The sequence below is a fragment of the Vulpes lagopus genome, chromosome 13 (assembly GCF_018345385.1).
Source record: "Vulpes lagopus strain Blue_001 chromosome 13, ASM1834538v1, whole genome shotgun sequence".
Lineage (NCBI taxonomy): Eukaryota > Metazoa > Chordata > Mammalia > Carnivora > Canidae > Vulpes > Vulpes lagopus.
In genome coordinates, this window is record NC_054836.1 from 47,279,213 (window position 1) to 47,299,411 (window position 20,199).

Sequence of the window (20,199 nt, forward strand, 5' to 3'; positions counted from 1 at the left end):
TATGTCTGTGTGCATATGTCTATGTGTATTTTTTCGGTTAATTTTCTTTGATTTCTTATGAGGTTGAACATGTCTTTTATCCTCATTAACTATTCAGATTTCATTGAAGTACTTTGACCGTCTTAATATTTCCTATCTTTTTCTACTGGATTTGGAGGAGTTCCTTATCTAGATAATTATCCTTATATTTCAGACACAATAATTTTTCTTAGGCTAGCATCTATTAAAGACAATGGAAAAGGCCCTCAATTTGTTAGAATTCTTTTTACATTTGCTTGGCTCTAAGATAATCCTGTGTAAACTTACTTTCTTTTAAGGTGGCATTTCAAAAGTGCTCTCTTCTTCTATTGTGAATATCTTCCCAACTCTCCCTTTTTTTGAAAACAAAGGAATAATTAGGGCTTGAGAATATCTTTAGTAAGATTTTTAGGACAAAAACCTGTGTATAACTGTTAAATCTCCTCTTTTTACCAAAAGTTAAGAGCTATAACATCTGAGAACTGGATTCTGACTATAATCCCAGAGAAGTACTCTTTCCTAACTGTCCCACGGAGATATTCCTTGATATACTGGAAACAAGTTGAAGATCCTGTAAACTCTTTGCTCACTCACCCAGGAGAGAACATAAAATGTTCTGAGTCATTCCATGTATTTAGAGAATGGAAGATAGTTTTCTTTTATAGTTAACTGGCTCTTCACCAAACCCAGTAATCTTGCAGATAATCTCCTCTTGGAAGCTCATAAATTGTTTCAGCGGAGGGTAGTCAGAAGTATTACATCTTTGCCCAGACATATTAGACCAGGAGAAAACATAAAATCCTGAATTTCAAAAGGCAAATGTCTGCAATTTCCCTGACCTGAAGGTTTTCTGGAACACTTTCAACTGTCCCCCCCCCCCCCCCCACCAAAAAAATAAATAAAAAGGCCGACAAGAAGAAAAATTCTGTGATGTAGTGAAGTAGGGAGTGAGATTTTATTTTTTTAAATTTTATTTATTCATTCATGAAAGACCTGGAGAAAGAGGCAGAGACACAGGCAGAGGGAGAAAAGGGTTCCATGCAGGGAGCCCGACGTGGGACTCGATCCTGGGTCTCCAGTATTATTACACCCTGGGCTGAAGGCAGCGCTAAACCGCTGAGTCACCTGGGCTGCCCAGGAGTGAGATTTTAATAAAGACTCTGATCTCATAATCTCCTCCCTGAGCATTACTTATTTATAAGAGACTCGTGTCATAAGAAATTCCTTCACATTTGCAGTCTTGGAAGAAGGAGAAGCTGTCTACATTGAATAGAGAGATGATTCTGAGTTTCCTATATTTCAGTGCTTCTGATTTGAATGAATTTTTAGTATTAAATAGAAGTCCTTAGAGATTAATTCCCAGTATCCCATCTTGGGCCTCAGGACTCTGGGCCCCGCAGCTCCAGATGTGAGCCAATACTCTAGCCCTGGAGTTCTTTTATACCAGTGGTTCTCAAACTTGAGTCTATATCACAGTCACATGGAAGGCTTGCCAAAACAGATTGCTGAGTCTCCCTCCCCTCGGAGTTTGTTATTTAGTAGGTTTGAGGCAGGGCCCAAAGAATTAACATTTCTAAGTTCCCAGGCAATGCATTTGCCGGTCAGGATACTACACTTTGAGAACCACTGCTCTGTAGTGTTTCTAGCCAGATACAAATTGGTTTCATCCTGTCTTTCTGGGAAGAAGTTAGAGAGGGTCCTTCATTCTTTCAGAATGCTTCATATTGAATGAAATAGTACCTGTAAATTTTTTTTTGTATTTTTTGTTGTTAATAGACTAAAATGAAGTGATAGAAAAAAATTGAACACTGGTTCCACTTCATGTTCCATTCTCAAATGTAGATCCTTAGATTAACAAAGTTTAAGGAAAATATTATATACAGTGTGTATGTGTAGTAGCAAATTTTTATAATTTTGTTAGACTTGAAAATTTTTGAATCGTATTTCAAGTCGGTGAAAGGTTGCCATCTGTCTCCAAGGAAAGATTGTCCTTTATTCTGAGACCAAATCATTTCAATTTCTTTGTGAAATAAGAATGTTAGATTTTTTTTTTTTTTTTTTTTTTTACAGATTTATTTCATTTGAGAGAGAGTAAGAGTTGGGGAATAGGCAGGGGAAGAGGGAAAGAGAAAATCTCCAGCAGACTCCATGCTGAGTGTGGAGTCTGATGTCGAGCTCCATCTCATGATCCCAAGAATATGACTTGAGCCGAAATCAGGAGTCAGATGCTCAACTGACTGAAGCATCCCAAGAGTGTTTTTTTAAGTTCTTAGTTGGCAACCTTATATTGATCCCTTTAAAAACTTTTTCTCTTGATTTATGAAGTCCTACAACTCACTATTGCAGATTAAGTAGGTACAGACATTTTGGAAGTGAGACATGGTGAAAGCAACGAATCCTATCCCTAGGATAATATTTTATAGACTCCTTGAGACCTTTTTATAAAGATCAGTTAGGAAACTCTCTTTTGGGGCACCTGGGTAGTTAGTTGAGTGGTTGAGTGTCTACCTTTAGCTCAGGTCGACACCCCTGGGTCCTGGAATCGAGTCTTGCATAAAGCTCCCTGCAGGGAGCCTGCTTCTCCCTCTGCCTATATCTCTGCCTTTCTGTGTCTCTCATGAATAAATAAATATTTTTTTTGAAAAAAGGGAAACTTTCTTGTTGATGTTGGTCCAATATTGATAGTTTTTTGAACCATTTATAGAACAGACATTTGAATTCTTATGCCAGGTTTTGGGGCTACAGTGATGATAGACACAGTCAAAGTTCTTAAACCAATCATGTGAAGGATATAGCAAATAGGATGTAATGAGAGAATATGCTGCTCTAAGCTGCTATAGATTAGCTTAGCAGAGTAGATTCTGGTGAAGTAGTAGGAATGGAGAGCAAGATGAGAAGTAGTGTGAGAACTGAGTAGTAAATGAGGCACTGATGATAAGCATGACTATGGAGGAAAGGACAAGTGTGAATACCTAGACGTTTAGTGTAGGGTACTCAGAGAGTCCTTTGGGTTTTATTTCTAAAAAAGACCTGAGAACGTTTATATCCTATGCGGAATCAATCCCTAAGAGATGAGAGGTTGAAAAATAAAGAGGAAGTAGTCTAAGCAGTTGTCAAGACAATTCTAAAATGGAATAATCAGATTCCTGGTGTAGACTGAGAAATTAGCCTTAGAAGGAACGGGATCTGAACAGAAGGAAAGACTGTTGCTTCAAAAACATTGAGGATGTTCTTGTCTTCAAGTAAAGATGAGATTTTTTGCTGAGCATGGTGACAGAGATAATAGAGTAGAACTAGAGAAGAGCCATACTGGGAAATGAGAGAGGCATGAGACTATTGAGCACATAAGAGGGATTATTGGATAGCAGGGAAATTCCTTTCAAATTGAAGTTTGTGCATGTTGTGGAACAGAAATATCTGAGCTGGAAAAAAAAGATAAAGGGTTTAGGAGGAGGGGTTGGTAATAGAAAAAATGAAAGGGACAAGGAACTTAGGATCTCAGTATGAGGAGGCAAAGGAAATGAATGTAGTGATTTTTTTGCTCCTCCCTCCCCCCTTTTAAAGATTTATTTGTTTGAGAGAGCAGGAGCAGGGGGCAGGGGAGGAGGGAGAGAATCTCAAGTGGACTCCAAATTGAGCATGGAGCCCAATGCGGGGCTCAGTCTCAGGACCTTGAGATTATGACTTGAGCTTGAAATCAAGAGTTGGATGCTTAACTAACTGAACTATCCAGGTGCCCAGAGGTGCAGTGATTCAGAGTAGAAGGCAGAATTCAAATCTTTGGATCAACTTTCTTACTTAACTAGGTTAGAGTCTTGATGAGAAGGAAATAATCTTAAGGTATAACTATTCTACTATTGGTCATTACCTCTTAGTTTCTTGTGGAACATAATGAAGTATATAAGATAATATCTTTTCAGGCATTAAATCAGATAGTTTTTGTGTTTGAACTAAGTGGAATATCTCAGGTCTGTTGTTCCAAGTCCCTGCAGAGCTTTGGCTGTAATGCCACCTCCTGAACAAGTTTGAGTAGAGAGGTAAGCTCCTAATGGAAAAATTTAACCCTCTCCCGGAAATTTAATACGGTTAATTAAGTAACACTTGCTACTTACCTTAACAAATAGCTCTTAAACATTAGGTTATAAAACTTCTATTTAACAGTCTTTTGAAAATGAAAGAAATGAAGCTGTGGAAAAACTGAAGGTTTGACTTTTTTCTCAGATTGGAAAATGAAACAGTATTAGAAAAAAGAGTGCCTTAGACTAGGAGTCCAAAAGAGGCTTCAGTAAATTAATTATATATAAACAATATAATGGGCTTTAGTTTTATTTTTCAGAGAGAAACATAATTGAAAATTCTCTTGATTCATTCCTTCAGTATTAAATTATGCATTTAATCTTAGAGAGCTTTGAGTGATGCCATAAAATATGCTGATGTGACCTGCTTAAGTAGAGTGCATGGGAAAGTGGCCATTTGGAATAGATTTCTTAAGAAAAGTTTGAAATTCCTGGACTTGAACTAATTTGTTTTCCATGGATCCCATGAGGATACATGTAAAACCAGATGATAGGATACAGTTGGATACTGTGAATGGCACTAGTTTACAGTTAAGTTTTCTGGATCTCTTCCATATGTTGCCTTCTTCTTTCTATTTGACCATGTATGGATACATAGAATTTCATAGGCCAGAAAAGACCTTTTATAAACAGACTCTTAAAGTATTTAAAATACAGATCTTAATTTTTCTTATGTCAGTAAACAGTTAAGTTGTTAAACTAATTATAAACACAAAACAAACAAGGATCTTAAAATTTAAGCTGGTATGGTGTGTGATTAGTATACAGCCTGTTATTGAAGATAGACATGGGCTTTGCTTAGTAATAAGGGAACCAGAAATGGTTTGGAATAAAATTGGGAGAGGATTTATGAGGAACAATTATGTTTTGCATCAGTTTCTAATATAGAGTACTATGTCATTTAAAAGAATTATTAGTAACTGCTAATTAGTAACTGCTCATTATTAGTAACTGCTTCAGTGACAGTTATCATAAATGAATAACCTGTCTTTATGAAGGAGATGGAAGCAAATTAAAGATCTGTTGAGATGTTGGAGATTGTCCATTTAAAAAAAAAAAGATATATAATGGCAAGTAACTAGATTGTCCTTTGACTAGAGGACAACCAGATATATAAAATATGAACTTTGTAAGACACATGACATAATACCGCTTTTTTTTAGGTTTTGAAAATCTAACACTGATAAGTCTGATTATGTCTTCATTTTGCCTTCCTCATATTATGAGAGAAACATAGTATCATAGCTAGCTATGTGGTGTGAAACAGTCGTCTTCTAAGCAGTGCACATCATGTTGATACTGAAAATGGCCAGAAAACATTAAGAACCCGATTTATTGATATTTACTTTTTTAATCTATATAGAATTAATAGTATTAATACTTTTAACAAATTTTCAATTGTATATATTTGGTAGGTACAAATAAATATATTTGGGACATTCAAAATTTCCACTGATAGTTTACACCAGGATTAAAGCCGTGAAAAGACCATTGGTCTAAGAGATAAGACCTTTGCCTCTTATTTGTCTAAAAGTTTAGAAGTCCCTCCATGGACATACATGTCCAAATCTTAGGTAGTGTTTTCAATTTTAGCAAGATTTTTTTATATCATTTTTTAAACAAAATAACTTTTGATTGCCATAGATCTGCATTGTCCAGTGTCACCAAACCACCTGTGGCTATTTAAATATATGTTAATTCAAAGTAAATAAATACTCAGTTCTTCAGTTGCTTTAGTCACATTTCAAGGGCTAAGTAGCCACGTGGGCAAGCATCTACCATATTGGACAGTGCAGATACAGAGCATTGGCATCATCTCAAAAGGTTCTTTTGAACGGCACTGCTACAGACTTTCTTGCTCAATAGTCTTAGTCTCAGTGCGTTAGTCTCTTCATGTGAGCTAGCCTTTGTAAAAAAAAAAAAATGCCATAGGAAAGTGGAAAGACATCATTTCTATAACACCCAACTTTTTCTACCTAGAAACTAGTCACTTTTCCTTTCAAAACATAAATAGTTGGAAGTTGCTTTTCACATGTTGATGATTACATTTTCCCCTTAAGTCTTGTATTACTTAATTCATACCATCTTACAGCAATTAACACTCAAAATTTGAGTTTAATTCTTCTCTCTTAAGTTAGCCTGTCCATGTACCTAGAGCTTCTAGTTCTAGTCTTAGGAAGCCCTTGATATAAATGTACATTGAGTGAAAGCCTGTGTTTTTCTGGGGGACAGTTATTTCCCTTTTATGTTTGAATCTGTTTATTTAGCAGCAGCATATGCCCAAGATGAATGAGTTATCTGTTCTGATACAGAGCTTGGGGTTACAAAAAATCTTAGATTGTAGGAGGACCTGTTGGCATTGTTTAAGTCCAAATACCCTTTCTCAAAAAGAATATTTTTACTAATTGTAGAGAGATTTTAATCAGAGTTCTAGGATTTTTTTTTTGTTTTTTTTTTTTTTTTTTTTTGTTTTTTCTTTTCTTTTTTTTTCAGTGCCAGTACCTTTGCTGATTGCTTTGTTCTAAATGTGCAGCATAATATTTGAGAAGAGAATTGGATCTTAGCCATATACAAACACAAGTGTAAATAATTATGGCCATGCTGAAAAAGGTTTGGGAATGATAATAAGTTAACTTGAGTAATTGATTTGGACCATACTCGTTGGAGATAGTCCAGGAAGACATTTACTGTAAATGGTACATTAGATGTACTCATCTGGTTAATTGAATTTGATTTCTATGAATTACCAAATCATTCAAGCACATTGTTTATTTGTATTATTAGATACGCATTTAGATCATATGGGTATTATATGGCTTTAGTCACTGTTATTATTTTATTAGTTCCTGTTTTCCTTCTTTATGTCAACTATAAGCCATAAACTCACTATTTATATATGTGCCTTTCTTTCAAGTGACCAGGACTGCTGATATCCACAATAATTGATTCTAAAGAAAATGTAGGGGTGGGTATTTTGTTTGCAAAAACTTTCCCAGTTGGATTCAATGCTCATCTCCCTGTCTCTTACCTTGTAGGAAACCAGAGGTGTAATGTATGGTATTAATATCTGTACCAATGACTCTTATAGGTGGAACAATCCAAGGTTTTAATCAAAGAAGGTGGTGTTCAGTTGCTGCTCACAATAGTTGATACCCCGGGATTTGGAGATGCAGTGGATAATAGTAATTGGTAAGAAGGGTTGTCATCACTGCTTTACATTGCATTTGGGGTATTGGTCGTTAGACTTTTTCTGCTTAAGATTTTTAAACTTTTCATTTTAGCAAAAGTCACTGAACTTTTAAGTGATATGATTTGAGTTTTTATACCAGTTTTGCCACTTATTTGACAATGTTGTTGAACTTTTCTGAACTGAGTTCCTTTTCTATAAAATGGAGATAATACTACTATTACAGAATTATTTTGAAGACAAATTCTTTTTTTTTTTTTGAAGACAAATTCTAAAACAACACAGATATAAGAATTCTCATAAGGAAGTTAAAACTTTTCATTTTCTACTATAATTTTCTCCACTTATTGTGTATATTATTTTCTACCACATCCTAATTTAAACCTCATTTTGAATGTTCAGTTTTTTTGTAAGTTATAAAATTTAAGAAAAACAGCCATGACATTCTATTTGGAAATAATACCTTAGTATGTTATAAAAAATATTTAAGTTTTTCTTAGTGTCTTATAAAAAATATTTAAATTTTCTTTTCACATTATTTTTGAAGTACATTTCTGTGTCAGCTTTTAAAAGAGCTAAGTAAGTTCATTGTGAGGTTTTTTGTATTTAATCTTTTCATTTGAAATATAAAACTATACTTATCAATGCAAATAATATAATTTGGTTGTACTTTGACTCTATAGAATTTTCTTTCATTTGGAAAATTTAGAAATAATTGAGATTTATTCAGTGTAACTAATGCTTAAATCAGTATACATAGAATAATTTGAGTTCTCTTCCACTGGTTTGATTAGTTTTACCTATTTAAAAATACTAATTCCTCCACTTTAATAGTCATCAGTTGTACATTCATATGTAGAATTGCAACTTAATTATTTTATTTATCTGCTTTCTATAGCTGGCAGCCTGTTATTGACTACATTGATAGTAAATTTGAGGACTACCTAAATGCAGAATCTCGAGTGAACAGACGTCAGATGCCTGATAACAGGGTGCAGTGTTGTTTATACTTCATTGCTCCTTCAGGACATGGGTCAGTACCTTGATACTTCTGATAACCTGCTGTTGCTTATTATTACTGAACTTTGGGTGCATATTTTAGTAATGCATATATATCTTTGTGGAGTACATTTAACTACACCAGTTGTAAAATTCCAAATTCTATATAAAATGGCTTATAACAAACACTCTTTAGGTCCGAGGTAAGCTAACTGTAATTTTACTTTAGTTCACACATAAGGCTTTTTATCTGCTTCATTGTAAGGAACAGTGTTTCCATCATGGTTTAATGTCTCAAGTGTGTCTAGTTTTAGCTTCCTTTTGACCTCTCTGCCACAAATTGAACTACCAAATAAGGAGAAACAGCTGTAACAATTAGCTTAGACATATTCTAAGAAACTCTAAAGATGTTTTTACTATGGATCTAATGGAAAAGGTTACCAAAAAAGTTAAGTACCTAAGTTCTTAAGTACCTATGTGCAATATCTTTCTTTACTATTTCTTTGGCTCTTTTTTTTTTTTTTTTACCTTAGTTACCACAGTCATTTAAGTTTCATATCATCCATACTAACCTTTACTTATTAGGAGTTCAGATGTAAGTATCTAGACATTCATCTGATTTTGTATGGCTTATTCCTTTTTTTTTTCTTTTATTGTTTGTACTTCCTCTGCCATTTGAGTAGATATGTTTCACTGTCACCTGCAAATGTATTTTCTCTTCTTCAGTCTTTCTTTGGGTAGATGACTCCACATAGCTAAGCCACTTGATGATTAGAGCCACTATCTACTCAAAGGAACTGGAATATTATATAGCAGCAGACTTAAATAGCATTACACCATCTCACACCCAGATTACAGTAGTCTAAACCAGTTCCTTCATAACAGTACCTTTCTCTTCTATTTTCTGTTTCTTTCTCTACCATTTTCTTAGATAGGCTAATGCCTGTCGTTATCGTTATTGTGGTTGAGCAAAAAGTCTTCATTTTAGTTTACCATTTTTGCACTGTCAGATTATAGTGGTGAAGATGTTTCTTCTTTTATTTGTAGTAGTCTTCTATAGTGTTCTTAAAAGTTTATATATTTTTAATGTGCAAAATTGATTCATCTACTTAAAAGGCTCAAAAAAAGTAATCTCAAATACACAACACACTATATAGCCTATTATGAATACCTGCTGGCTTCTTCCTGAATTTATGTGTTGTTGTTTTTTTGTTTTGTTTTGTTTTGTTTTAAATCATTCTGAGTTAACTTGTTAAGGCTTTTTCCTGAAAGCCAACAGAATAAAATCTTAATCTGCACTTTAGTCAATAGAAATTTGTCAGTTTATGTCGAGTTTTATTATTTTAGATCTTTTGGACTCTCTCCAAGATTTAGTAATTCTCATGAAATCACATTCTTTCTATCCCTGGAGGAAAGTATATTTCTTAAAATTGCATGGGAAATAAGATTAAAAAACATTAAAAAATTATTCAAATGATGTGTAGTAGCTTTGGGGGCATTTCTTATTTGTCACGAGGAATAGGAGTTCAAAATTTTTATTTTCTAGATATAAAAATGTGCTTTTGAATAGTTTCTCAGAGAATCTTAACTACTTTTAGGCATGGAACAAAGTTTTGCCCATTGATGTGTTACTGTGGATTATGTGAAAGAATAAAACACTGAATTTTTTATAGAGAGTTCCTGATCTGTTCCCTGCAAACTGAAATTCTAGGCAAATAGATGAATCAGGGCCTTTTTATCTTTTCTGTGTAGTCCCTAGATTCCCTTTTTTTGAGGGGTTCTGTTTTGGAGTAATTATAAATTGGCCCAACATTGTATTTTCAGTGTCCCTTACCTCACCCCCAGCTCATGTCATCGCTAAACAAAGGACTGATTTGTGACTTCAGGAATTGTTGCTTCATTTTCTGTTCAGTGATTGGTAATAGTTATTAAAATTAAAAACTGACTTGGAACTTAAATTTTAAAACGGTATTTTTACCCTTTTAAATATTGATTGCCACTTAAAAATATCACTGTCATTCAGTGAGTTATATATAGGTTTTTCCTTTTAGAAATACATGTATGTGTATATATTATAAATATTTGTCATTTGCCCTATAGTCATTTTATTTTGCTGTAGGCTTTGAGGTTAAATAGTCTTTTCCCTCTAATGTGGGTTTATCTTCTAGAAATTCTATAAAGAACTTTCCATTGTTTAAAAACAACATTTAAAAACTAAATTTCTTGGAAAAGATGACCTGAAATAAAACTAAATGGACAAAGGAAAAATTTCAACCAGAATGTAATCTACATGTGAACTAAATGTTTTCTGCTGTTGACATTTTGTAAGCTTCTGAAATTTGTATTCTAATTTAAAAGGGCAGAAGGGTTTTATCAGGGCTTTTATAAAGGTTTTACCTGTTTTTTCTAAAGTTTAATTTTAAACTGATTTAAATGTTCTTCGGCCTTGTGTTATATTTAAGAAGTTGACTTTACCATTTTCCTTTTCATGGTTGTTTTTAGTGTCTTTCCCTTGAAAAGTTGAGATAATATTCAGCAAGTGCTGTTTTAAGTGTAAAACTTGGTCTAACTTGGGTTTTTATTTTAATATATTAAATGCTTTTAAAATGTATTAAAATTTTAGATCAACTGAATTCTGTTACTGGTTTAATGACATGGTATTCGTGATAAACTTGTCATGAGGATAATCTGGAAAGTGAACCATAAAAATTTACAAATCAGAGATTGGGCCATGGCTGGTATATTTAGTGTTGTATGTAATGACTGATGAAAAAAAGCAAAACTTAAATTTTTTTCAAAGTTGAGTATGTTTTTTCAGTTAGCACCTGTGAAGTAAGGGTGCTATTTACAGATAATAGTGTTATTCTAGCAACAATCTCTTTTCTGTAGTGTTCCCTATTTTCTGAATGTCAGTATTACATTTCAATGGATTCAGGATAAGGAGAATTAAAATAGGATGTAGATGTCTTTTTTCCACACCTGCCTTCCTACTCCATATCCCTGTCTTTCTGTCAGTCAGTGTCACTATAACTAAGAGGTATAGTATTATTTATTATTTGTTAGTCGAAAGTATTACCCCTTTAGTCTCTGGGCCCTTGACCTTCCAACCACTTACATACACACACGTGTCTATATATATGTGTCTATATATATATATATATATATAACTATAGTACTCTAAGAGAGCTCTAACAAGGGTTTTCTCTTTATTTTATAATACTAGTAAAATTCATAATGAGACTAGATCTTTATTCCATTTTTCTCATGATTTGTAAGTTAAGGAATATCAATTGAGACTGTTATTTCTATGTAAAATATTCCCATCATCTTCATTTACTTTTGTGGAATATTAATTTTTAGCAGTTCGGTGCCTGCCTTTGGCTCAGGGCATGATCCTAGGGTCCTGGGATCGAGTCCCACATCAGGCTTCCTGCATGGAGCCTGCTTCTCTCTCTGCCTGTGTCTCTTCCTCTCCCTCTCTGTGTCTCTCATTAATAAATAAATAGAAGAAATCTTTAAAAAAAAAAATGTATGGTGCTTTCAAGGAATCGTGAGAAGTTCAAAAAGACTGATACATTACAAGTAAGAGATGGCAGAAGAAGCTAAGGGATGCTATAGACGACAGCCAGAAAGACTATGTCTTCACAGGCCTTATCGGCCATACTAGCCAAGAATCAGTAAGGTTTTCAGTTAGAGAAATGACTCATTCAAACTTGAATTTTAGAGAGACGTTTCTGACTATTGTGTGCATAGTTTGGAGGTAAACGGATTCTAGTAATTGTCCATACCAAAGGTCCTAGTGGCCTGAACCAAAGTAATATATTTATTTGTTCAGCAGATCTTGGGAAATCTTTGGGAGTGAGAATTAGAGGAAAGAGGAACCTTGGATTTCAGCCTTAAGTAATTGAATGGGTTGTAGTACCATCCTCAAAAATACCACAGAAGAGAAGGGAAGACTTGGGGGTTCAGATGAGCTTTTGATTTTTGAGAAGCTAAAATGGAATGTCCAAGTAGTATTTCCACCGGGTGAACACAGTCTGGAATGTAAGAATGAGATCTGGGCTGGATGCGACGATTTGAACCTTTAGAGGATGATAGAAGTCACTGTGGTTGAAGATAAACATACTGAATGTAAAGAGAGAAGAGGGCCTAGTAGAGTACTCTGAGGAATGTAACTTTTAAGGAACTAGCTTACAGAGATCTTAAGAAGTACCCTAAGGGAACAGCTTATGAGAGTAATGTCAAATGCTGCATAATGGGTAAATTTAAAAAGTAATGATAAACAACACACTATTTTTATATATTGTATTAGCAGAACAGCAGTATTTGATGACCTTCTTAAAAGTATAACAGCAGAGTGAAGGCAGCAGCAGCAGTCAGATTGTAATGGGTAAAAGGGATGGTAAGGAAGATTCTCTTTTGAGCCTTTTATCTGAGACATAAAGTTGGCAGCAAGAATGGAATGTGGGGTTCAAAGAGGACTATCATTTTATTTAAAAACAGATTTCCAAATTTTGAGTAGTAGGTATAGAGGCTATTCTAGGAAAGCCTATTAGGAGCTTTTCTGGTTTTTCTAATTCTTCTTTAGGGCCAAAACCCTATGACCAGGGTGTTCAAGGGCAAGAGTCAAAGCCTTCTTAGCCACTCCACTGCTTATTGAGGTCCTGTTCTACCTAACTGTTGCTGGCCCAATAAATCTTCAGAGAGTATTCCTAATAAGTAAGTAAAGTAGTTCCAGTATATTTAATTTAGCACTGGGGATATAAGTGATATATTCTCCCAAATTGATCAATTCAGTCATATTAAATGTTGTGTATTTCAGACTTAAACCATTGGATATTGAATTTATGAAGCGTTTGCATGAAAAAGTGAATATCATTCCACTTATTGCCAAAGCAGACACACTCACTCCAGAGGAGTGCCAACAGTTTAAAAAACAGGTGAGCAAAAGGAGCTTGAACTCAGGTTTCTATACCACTTGTGTATTTTGCAGTTTTTTCAGTTTACTATGTTACAATGTATTTCTCTTGCTACTTTACTGTGTGGTCATTTATACTGTATTAAAAATAACTGTTGGAAAAAAACCCCTTGAAAATAATCTGCTTTAGTTTTCTCAGAGCTCTTATCCATTACCATTATCATAGTACCCTTATCCTTTGTCAGTTTAAAATAAGACTCTTTTAGAAGTTTCTGTTAACAGCGTCCACCACTACCCTCTCCACAACGTTTAGAATTGTTTTTTTAGATTGAATTCCCAGGACGAGGATTACTTTTTAAAAGTGTAGGATTATTTTATAGTTTTTTTTCCCCACTTTGTCATGGTACTTTTCCAATAAAACAGATTTTTTGGTAATGGGTATATTTTTTCAATGCTTTGCCAACATTGTCGTTTTATTTTTAAAACTTCTTTTTTGGAATTAAGTGACGCTTAATTATTTCCTTAACTTTTTAATTTTCCAGAAAGACTGAATACTTTTTTAAAACGGGTTTACTTTTTCCTTATTGTGTTTGGTTTGTTATGTATAATATTTTATGAAATGTATGTAGCATGAATTTCTGGAACTATACTTCTATACCAATAGCCTATTTTTAATTTTAAGCCAATGTTATATTTTTTAGACTGCAGCTATTTAAGTAGACTCCATACCCAGCATGGAGCCCAATGCGGGCTTGAATTCATGATCCTGACATTAAGAGTCCAATGAACAACTGAGCCACCCAGGTGCTCTGTACTGTAGATTCTTTGTATAATACTTAAAAATAAATCTTAGAGTTAGTAGTTATCTCTTACTGTCTTTGTAGTCCCCTTTGTAACAAGGTACTTTGTTTTTTCATTCTTTTCAACATAAATTTTAGAATACCTTGAAACCTACCACAAAAACAGAAATATGGGGGGTGGGGGCTGGGGGAGGCTTAGTTGGTTAAGTGGCCAATTCTTGATTTTGGCTCAGGTCATGATCTTAGGGTCCTGGGATTGAGCCTCACATCGGGCTCTGTGCTTGGCAAGGAGTCTGCTTGAAGATTCCCTCACCCTTGCTCTCTGCTCACTTGTGTGTGCGCGCTCTCTCTCTCTCTCTCTTAAATAAATAAATAAATCTAAAAACAAAAAATAAACCCCAAATCTGTTGAGATTTACTTTCAAATTGTGCTAAATCTGTATATTTTGGAAATATTTTAGCACATTTTTTACTGTATTATTTCTACTAGGAGAATATGTTTATTCACTCTCATTTTTATTTTGTAATGTGCTTTTTCTAAGTTCAAATACCGATTGTTCTCTGAATCAATTACTTCAGGTAATGAGATGGGAGAGTGTTTGTTCCTAAGTACTGCTATGCATAATCTTTAAGATCCAAACAAAAATGTGTTTTCTTTATCTTTTTATAAAAAATAGCCAAAACCTATACCAACATAACTCCCCTTATGTCTTGGTTTGTGTGTACCTTGATATGGAATTGTACTAAGAACTTAGAGATCAAAAAGATGAGTAACTAGTATTTCTACTTCCAAATTGGTCATATTGTAGTGATTATACAATATTTTTTTATATGCTTTAAAAGTTCTTAATTATGTGTGATGCCTATCAAAATCATCTGGAGAACTTTAGAATGAGTTGCTGGGGGCACGTGGGTTGGCTCAGTTGGTTGAGCACCTGACTCTTGATTTCGGTTCAGGCCATGATCACAGGGTTATGAGATGGAGTTCTGCATTGGGCTCTCCCTGTGCTTGGAGCATCCTTAAGGTACTCCCCCACCCCCACCCCTATTTACTTATTAGCTCACTCTCTGAAAAAGAATTTAAAAAAGAAGAGAGAAAGTGAGTTTGGTCTGTATCCTTATCAATTGGTATTATAGGTTATGGTGGGGCTTTTGAACCACTGCTCTTAGAGCTAGCCACTAGTGTTCCTTTTTTTTCCTCCTAGTCGTGTATTTGACACTTCATCATTTATTCTCATGTTTTTCTCTATATAGATACATATCCCAATTGTAAAAAATGTGTGGTCCTGTTTTTCTCTCTGGAAGTGTTACCCCTACCTACTATAGTAACAATGTAGCACATTTTGCTTAGCGACCCCCTTTATGTTGCTGGACCCCTACAGTGATGGTTGTGTTAAAGTGCCAGTATAGGCAAGGACTTAGTCTAGCTGTATTGGCCATTGGTTTCTTGTGAGTTTGAATAGGGTAGGTAGTTGAACATTATACACAAATATATATGCAAGAACGTTTTCTAATCAAAGTACAAATTTTTCTCCTGGAACCAGTGTGCTGTACTTAGTCAAATTTTATTAAAATTTAGGTGAGTTGAAGCTATGTTGATTCAGCTGAATAAAACAGTTGGTGAGAGTTATAGGTAGAGAAAGAACCTTAGTCATTGTAAATAAATGATGTAAAACCATTATTGTAGAAATCAACTAGAGAAAGCCCTTTCTGTAATGTTGCATTCAATTTTACATCTCTTTTGGTATAATAACCATGTAAGTTTATTACTTCTGAAGTAATTGGATTTTTGGGAATGGTATTTATTTATAAAGTATATACTTTATACTTAAAAAAAATCAGTGTAGTACTTTGCTTTTAGATTTCAATTTTGCATTACTCAAAAATAGTGAAGGAATTGGAGCTGAGGAATCAGGAATTTAAGAAGAATATAATACAAATAAATGTACTAATTATATATGGTGCTCTATTGCTAACATCCTCTTTCATTTTAGATAATGAAAGAAATCCAAGAACATAAAATTAAAATATATGAATTTCCAGAGACAGATGATGAAGAAGAAAATAAGCTTGTTAAAAAGATAAAGGTAAGTTTATTCCCATACATACACTAAAATGTTCTAGGGCCTTAAAACCACTCAACTATCCACTGAAAAGGTAAAAAATATCAGTGTCTTTAAGTAGTTGGCTTACAAAATAGGGAGATATGGATTCAGCGTTGAATTCAACTTTGCTAACTATGTTGATTGGCTCTTAATATGTAACAAGACATTGTGTGGAATAGATGAATAGCATAATCTCAGTTGTGTATAATCTTTGTCTTCAATTTTCAGTTAACTGATTTTATGTCATTTTCCTCCTTAAAAAACAGGTAATGAGAAGGGAGAGGATTTGTTCTTAACTACTGCTATGCATAGTCTGTGTTTAAGAGCCAGACAAAAATATATTTTCTTTTGTCTTTCTACAAAAAACAACCAAAACCTATGCCAACGTAATTTTCTGTATTTTTAATTTATGGTCATTTCCTAAGTACCCTGAACCTAAAGATGATGTATTCATTAATGGCCTTATTTAAGCAAATAATTATCTTGGAATAATGAAATACATGTACCTGACCAATGAAGAATTTCTGCAGTTTTATAAAATGGTCATATATATATTTTATGTATATGACCATTTAATATATAAGATTTAATATACAAGATTTTTGATAAAATAAGATATATTTAATATATAAGATTTTATATATTCTTAAATATTTCTGGAAGCTACAAGAATTTTGAAAGATTGTACTCTGAGTTAGTCTGGATAAATACAAATCCAGTCCCCCAAATCTGGAGCCACAGATAGAGTTTAGCATGTATAATATTCCCTGCTTCCAGGGCTATTAGGATTGGTTTGTGATCAGATAGGCAGGCTAGTCACAAACCTCATTTTTTTCCTCTAGCTGCTTTATTTTTTACCCTTTCTAATTTGTTCAATATGGGACAGCTTCTTTTGGGGATGATTTTTTAACAGATAATTTGATGAGTGGTGTATAGATACCTTAATTGTGTTAAGTTTTCAGAGAAACTATAATTTTATTTATTATTTACATTGATGAGAATACCATGTAATGACAATGTTAATAATAAATAGTAGTCGAATGGCCTATAAAAGTAAATAAAGAAACTGTCATGGTAGTTTTTTTTTTTTTTAATGTGTTGAATAATGTAAACTTCTTTATTCTTGAATTTGTGAGGACTACAGAAATATATTTGAACAAGAATACTTTGTTTTGTAGGACCGTTTACCTCTTGCTGTGGTAGGTAGTAATACGATCATTGAAGTTAATGGCAAAAGGGTCAGAGGAAGGCAGTATCCTTGGGGTGTTGCTGAAGGTAAGGTTTTCCTCATTGAATGCCTTTCTATAAGATCTCACAAATGTGATAAAAATTTTGTATTTCGCATTGATATAGTCTACATTTTCAGATAGTGCTTAATTCAATTTCATTTAGGTTCATTTGCTCATAAGTTCATTCTGATTTTTCAGACCTTGTGTTCTACCAAATCTGGAAAGTATGTGTTAAATCCTAATTGTAATAATTTCCACGTCACTTGTCAATACCCCACTCTCCCATCTCCGTTCTATCATTAAATCTACTCCTGTTTTCTTGTTTGAAAACATACTTAGTGCAAGAGTTTTTTACCTGGGGCCCAAAGGTTTCTTCAAAGGGATGTGATAAATCTTCTGAAATTGAAAATAATTTCAGAGAAAAGGACTCTCATTTTTATCCGAGTCTCAGATGGGTTGAGGATCCTCAAAAATGAGAACAACTTCTGTTTTAAGCCAAATGAAAACATTCATAATATCCTTAAATTGGCATAGAAGTCATCTTTTTTTTTGGCATTGCATCTTTTGAGTAAACAAACAAACAAATTTTAAGTATTAAGAGATACTCTACTAATTGTGTAAGGAGTTTTAAATACCAGTAAAATTTAGTTTATAGCATTAAACCTCAGAAGTCTTCTTGGCAATAGACTTGTTTCCCCAAGTTTGTATTTATGATATTGGTTTGACCTACTGTTTAATCTTCTGTTATGGCAACTTGGAATCAAGATTGAGTTATGATTGTGTTTTATCTACTTGTTGGTATTAGTTTGAAAAATTCTGTAATTTTTAGGATATTGTTCCAAGTTATTGTCCTTATCAACAGTTTTCCCTATTATTGAGAGACTGTACTTGTTCCTAGCTCTCTGTTATCCCGGTAACCTTCAGTTGCTGAGCTGAGGCTTTAGAACTTACACATTCCTTGGAAATCTGTGCTGATGAAATTGCTGTTTCTGTAGTTTTAGTCCACCCTCACCAGAATGTTATTATTAGTGGTACATTTTTTTAAAAATAACTTTAAAGTTTTTTTTTTTAATTTTTTTTTCTTTATTTATGATAGTCACACACACACAGAGAGAGAGAGAGAGAGAGAGAGAGAGGCAGAGACACAGGCAGAGGGAGAAGCAGGCTCCATGCACCGGGAGCCCGACGTGGGATTCGATCCCGGGTCCCAGGATCGCGCCCTGGGCCAAAGGCAGGCGCCAAACTACTGCGCCACCCAGGGATCCCCAAGAACTTTAAAGTTTTTAGCTCCTGTTTTCATTTTGGCTACCTTTAGGTGGCTTTTCTAAAGTGCCTCCCCTGCACACCAACACTAAACTTTTTTAAAAAATTTATTTTATTTTTTTAACACTAAACTTTTTTTTTTCTTTTTAAGATTTTATTTATTTATTCATAGACACAGAGAGAGAGGCAGAGACACAGGCAGAGGGAGAAGCAGGCTCCACGCAGGGAACCCGATGTGGGGTTCGATCCCAGGTCTCCAGGATCGCACCCCAGGCTGTAGGCGGTGCCAAACTGCTGCACCACCGGGGCTGCCCAACACTAAACTAAACTTTTAAGATACGTTTTATTGTGAAATAAATATATGCTCTTGCAAATGAATACATGATCTCCTCTTTCAAAATTTCAGAATTGTTTGTTTTTGTAGAGCTCACTTACTGGGTTTATATATTTTATCATTGAGGATTAAACTACAGCAAATAATATTACAGTACACTTGTCTGGCATACCCTTAAATTAACTACTGTGTTACAGTGTTTAAACTGAAATGAAAAGTTAATGAAATTTTGCATATTCTCTCATTGTTACCCTCCAATATTCTGTAAAATTTTCTCTTTTTTTTTTCCTGTGAAATTTTCTTTGAAAAGACTTGGCTTAGTAGAAATAATGTATGTTTGTGTTTTTTTTTTAATAGTTGAAAATGGTGAACATTGTGATTTTACAATTCTAAGAAATATGTTGATAAGGTAAGTTTGAGCAATGATGAAAATTTTTTTTCTTTCTCAAAATATGTTTATTTTTTTGCCTTCTATAAATATATCTAATTTAAATTGGTATTTTCATTTTAGCACTCAAGTACTGCTTGGAGACAACTTGGATTATTTTGCCAAGGTTTTAAAGTTGTTAGCAAAAATACAAAATAAGCTGTGTTGCTAGAGATGTATGGGAGAATGAATCTCTTTATTGTTAATACTAAAAGAGGAAATGAAGAGGCTTTTGCTCTTTCTTGTCAAAAACTTGGGAAAACTGGAAGGGAAGGGTAGGTTTTGAGTCAAAAGCTAGACTTTGAATGTTAAAAGGTGCACAGCTAAAAATAAATAAATAAATAAATAAATAAATAAATAAATAAATAAATAAATAAATAAAAGGTGCACAGCTTTACCAAGCTGGTGACTAGGGTGTTTTTGGTACTGGAACATGACCTTCCTCCTATGCAAGAAAACGTTACTCCTAAATTGTTCCTTGTGCAGCTGATGAAAGAGAAGGTAAGCCTATGAGAGTGTAGGACATTGTACTAATCCTAATTAGAGGACCAGTACTTGAATTGGAATAGAAACATCAAAGAGGAAACCAGAGACAATAGTGGGCAAGAAACAAAGGGCAAGGAAATGAGCCTCAGTGTTTTCATGTTTAGACTAACTCCTTTCTCTTTCCACCTCACACCCTTTCCCCACTTTGCTCCATCCCCATCTTGCTTGTTTCTCCAGGCCCTTACCACATATTCTCTTCAACCTCCAGTTTCCCAATACACAGGAATATCTTTATCTATGTGGAAGTATTAACATACATATTGATGATAATTGGAAGTTATTGAATAATAAGGTTATA

General features: G+C 34.0%; 1 protein-coding gene across 2 annotated transcripts in view; it reads left to right on the forward strand.

Annotated features, from left to right (window-relative positions):
• The window catches only part of SEPTIN7 (septin 7), a 117,029-nt gene that overhangs the window by 76,857 nt on the left and 19,973 nt on the right, over window positions 1-20,199 (forward strand). For both annotated transcript variants that reach the window (XM_041727479.1, XM_041727478.1), the window contains exons 5-10: window positions 7,183-7,283; window positions 8,180-8,314; window positions 13,103-13,220; window positions 15,992-16,084; window positions 17,281-17,377; window positions 19,286-19,337. In XM_041727479.1, the coding sequence (XP_041583413.1) occupies window positions 7,183-7,283; window positions 8,180-8,314; window positions 13,103-13,220; window positions 15,992-16,084; window positions 17,281-17,377; window positions 19,286-19,337 (596 nt within the window). The remainder of the gene's footprint in view (window positions 1-7,182; window positions 7,284-8,179; window positions 8,315-13,102; window positions 13,221-15,991; window positions 16,085-17,280; window positions 17,378-19,285; window positions 19,338-20,199) is intronic.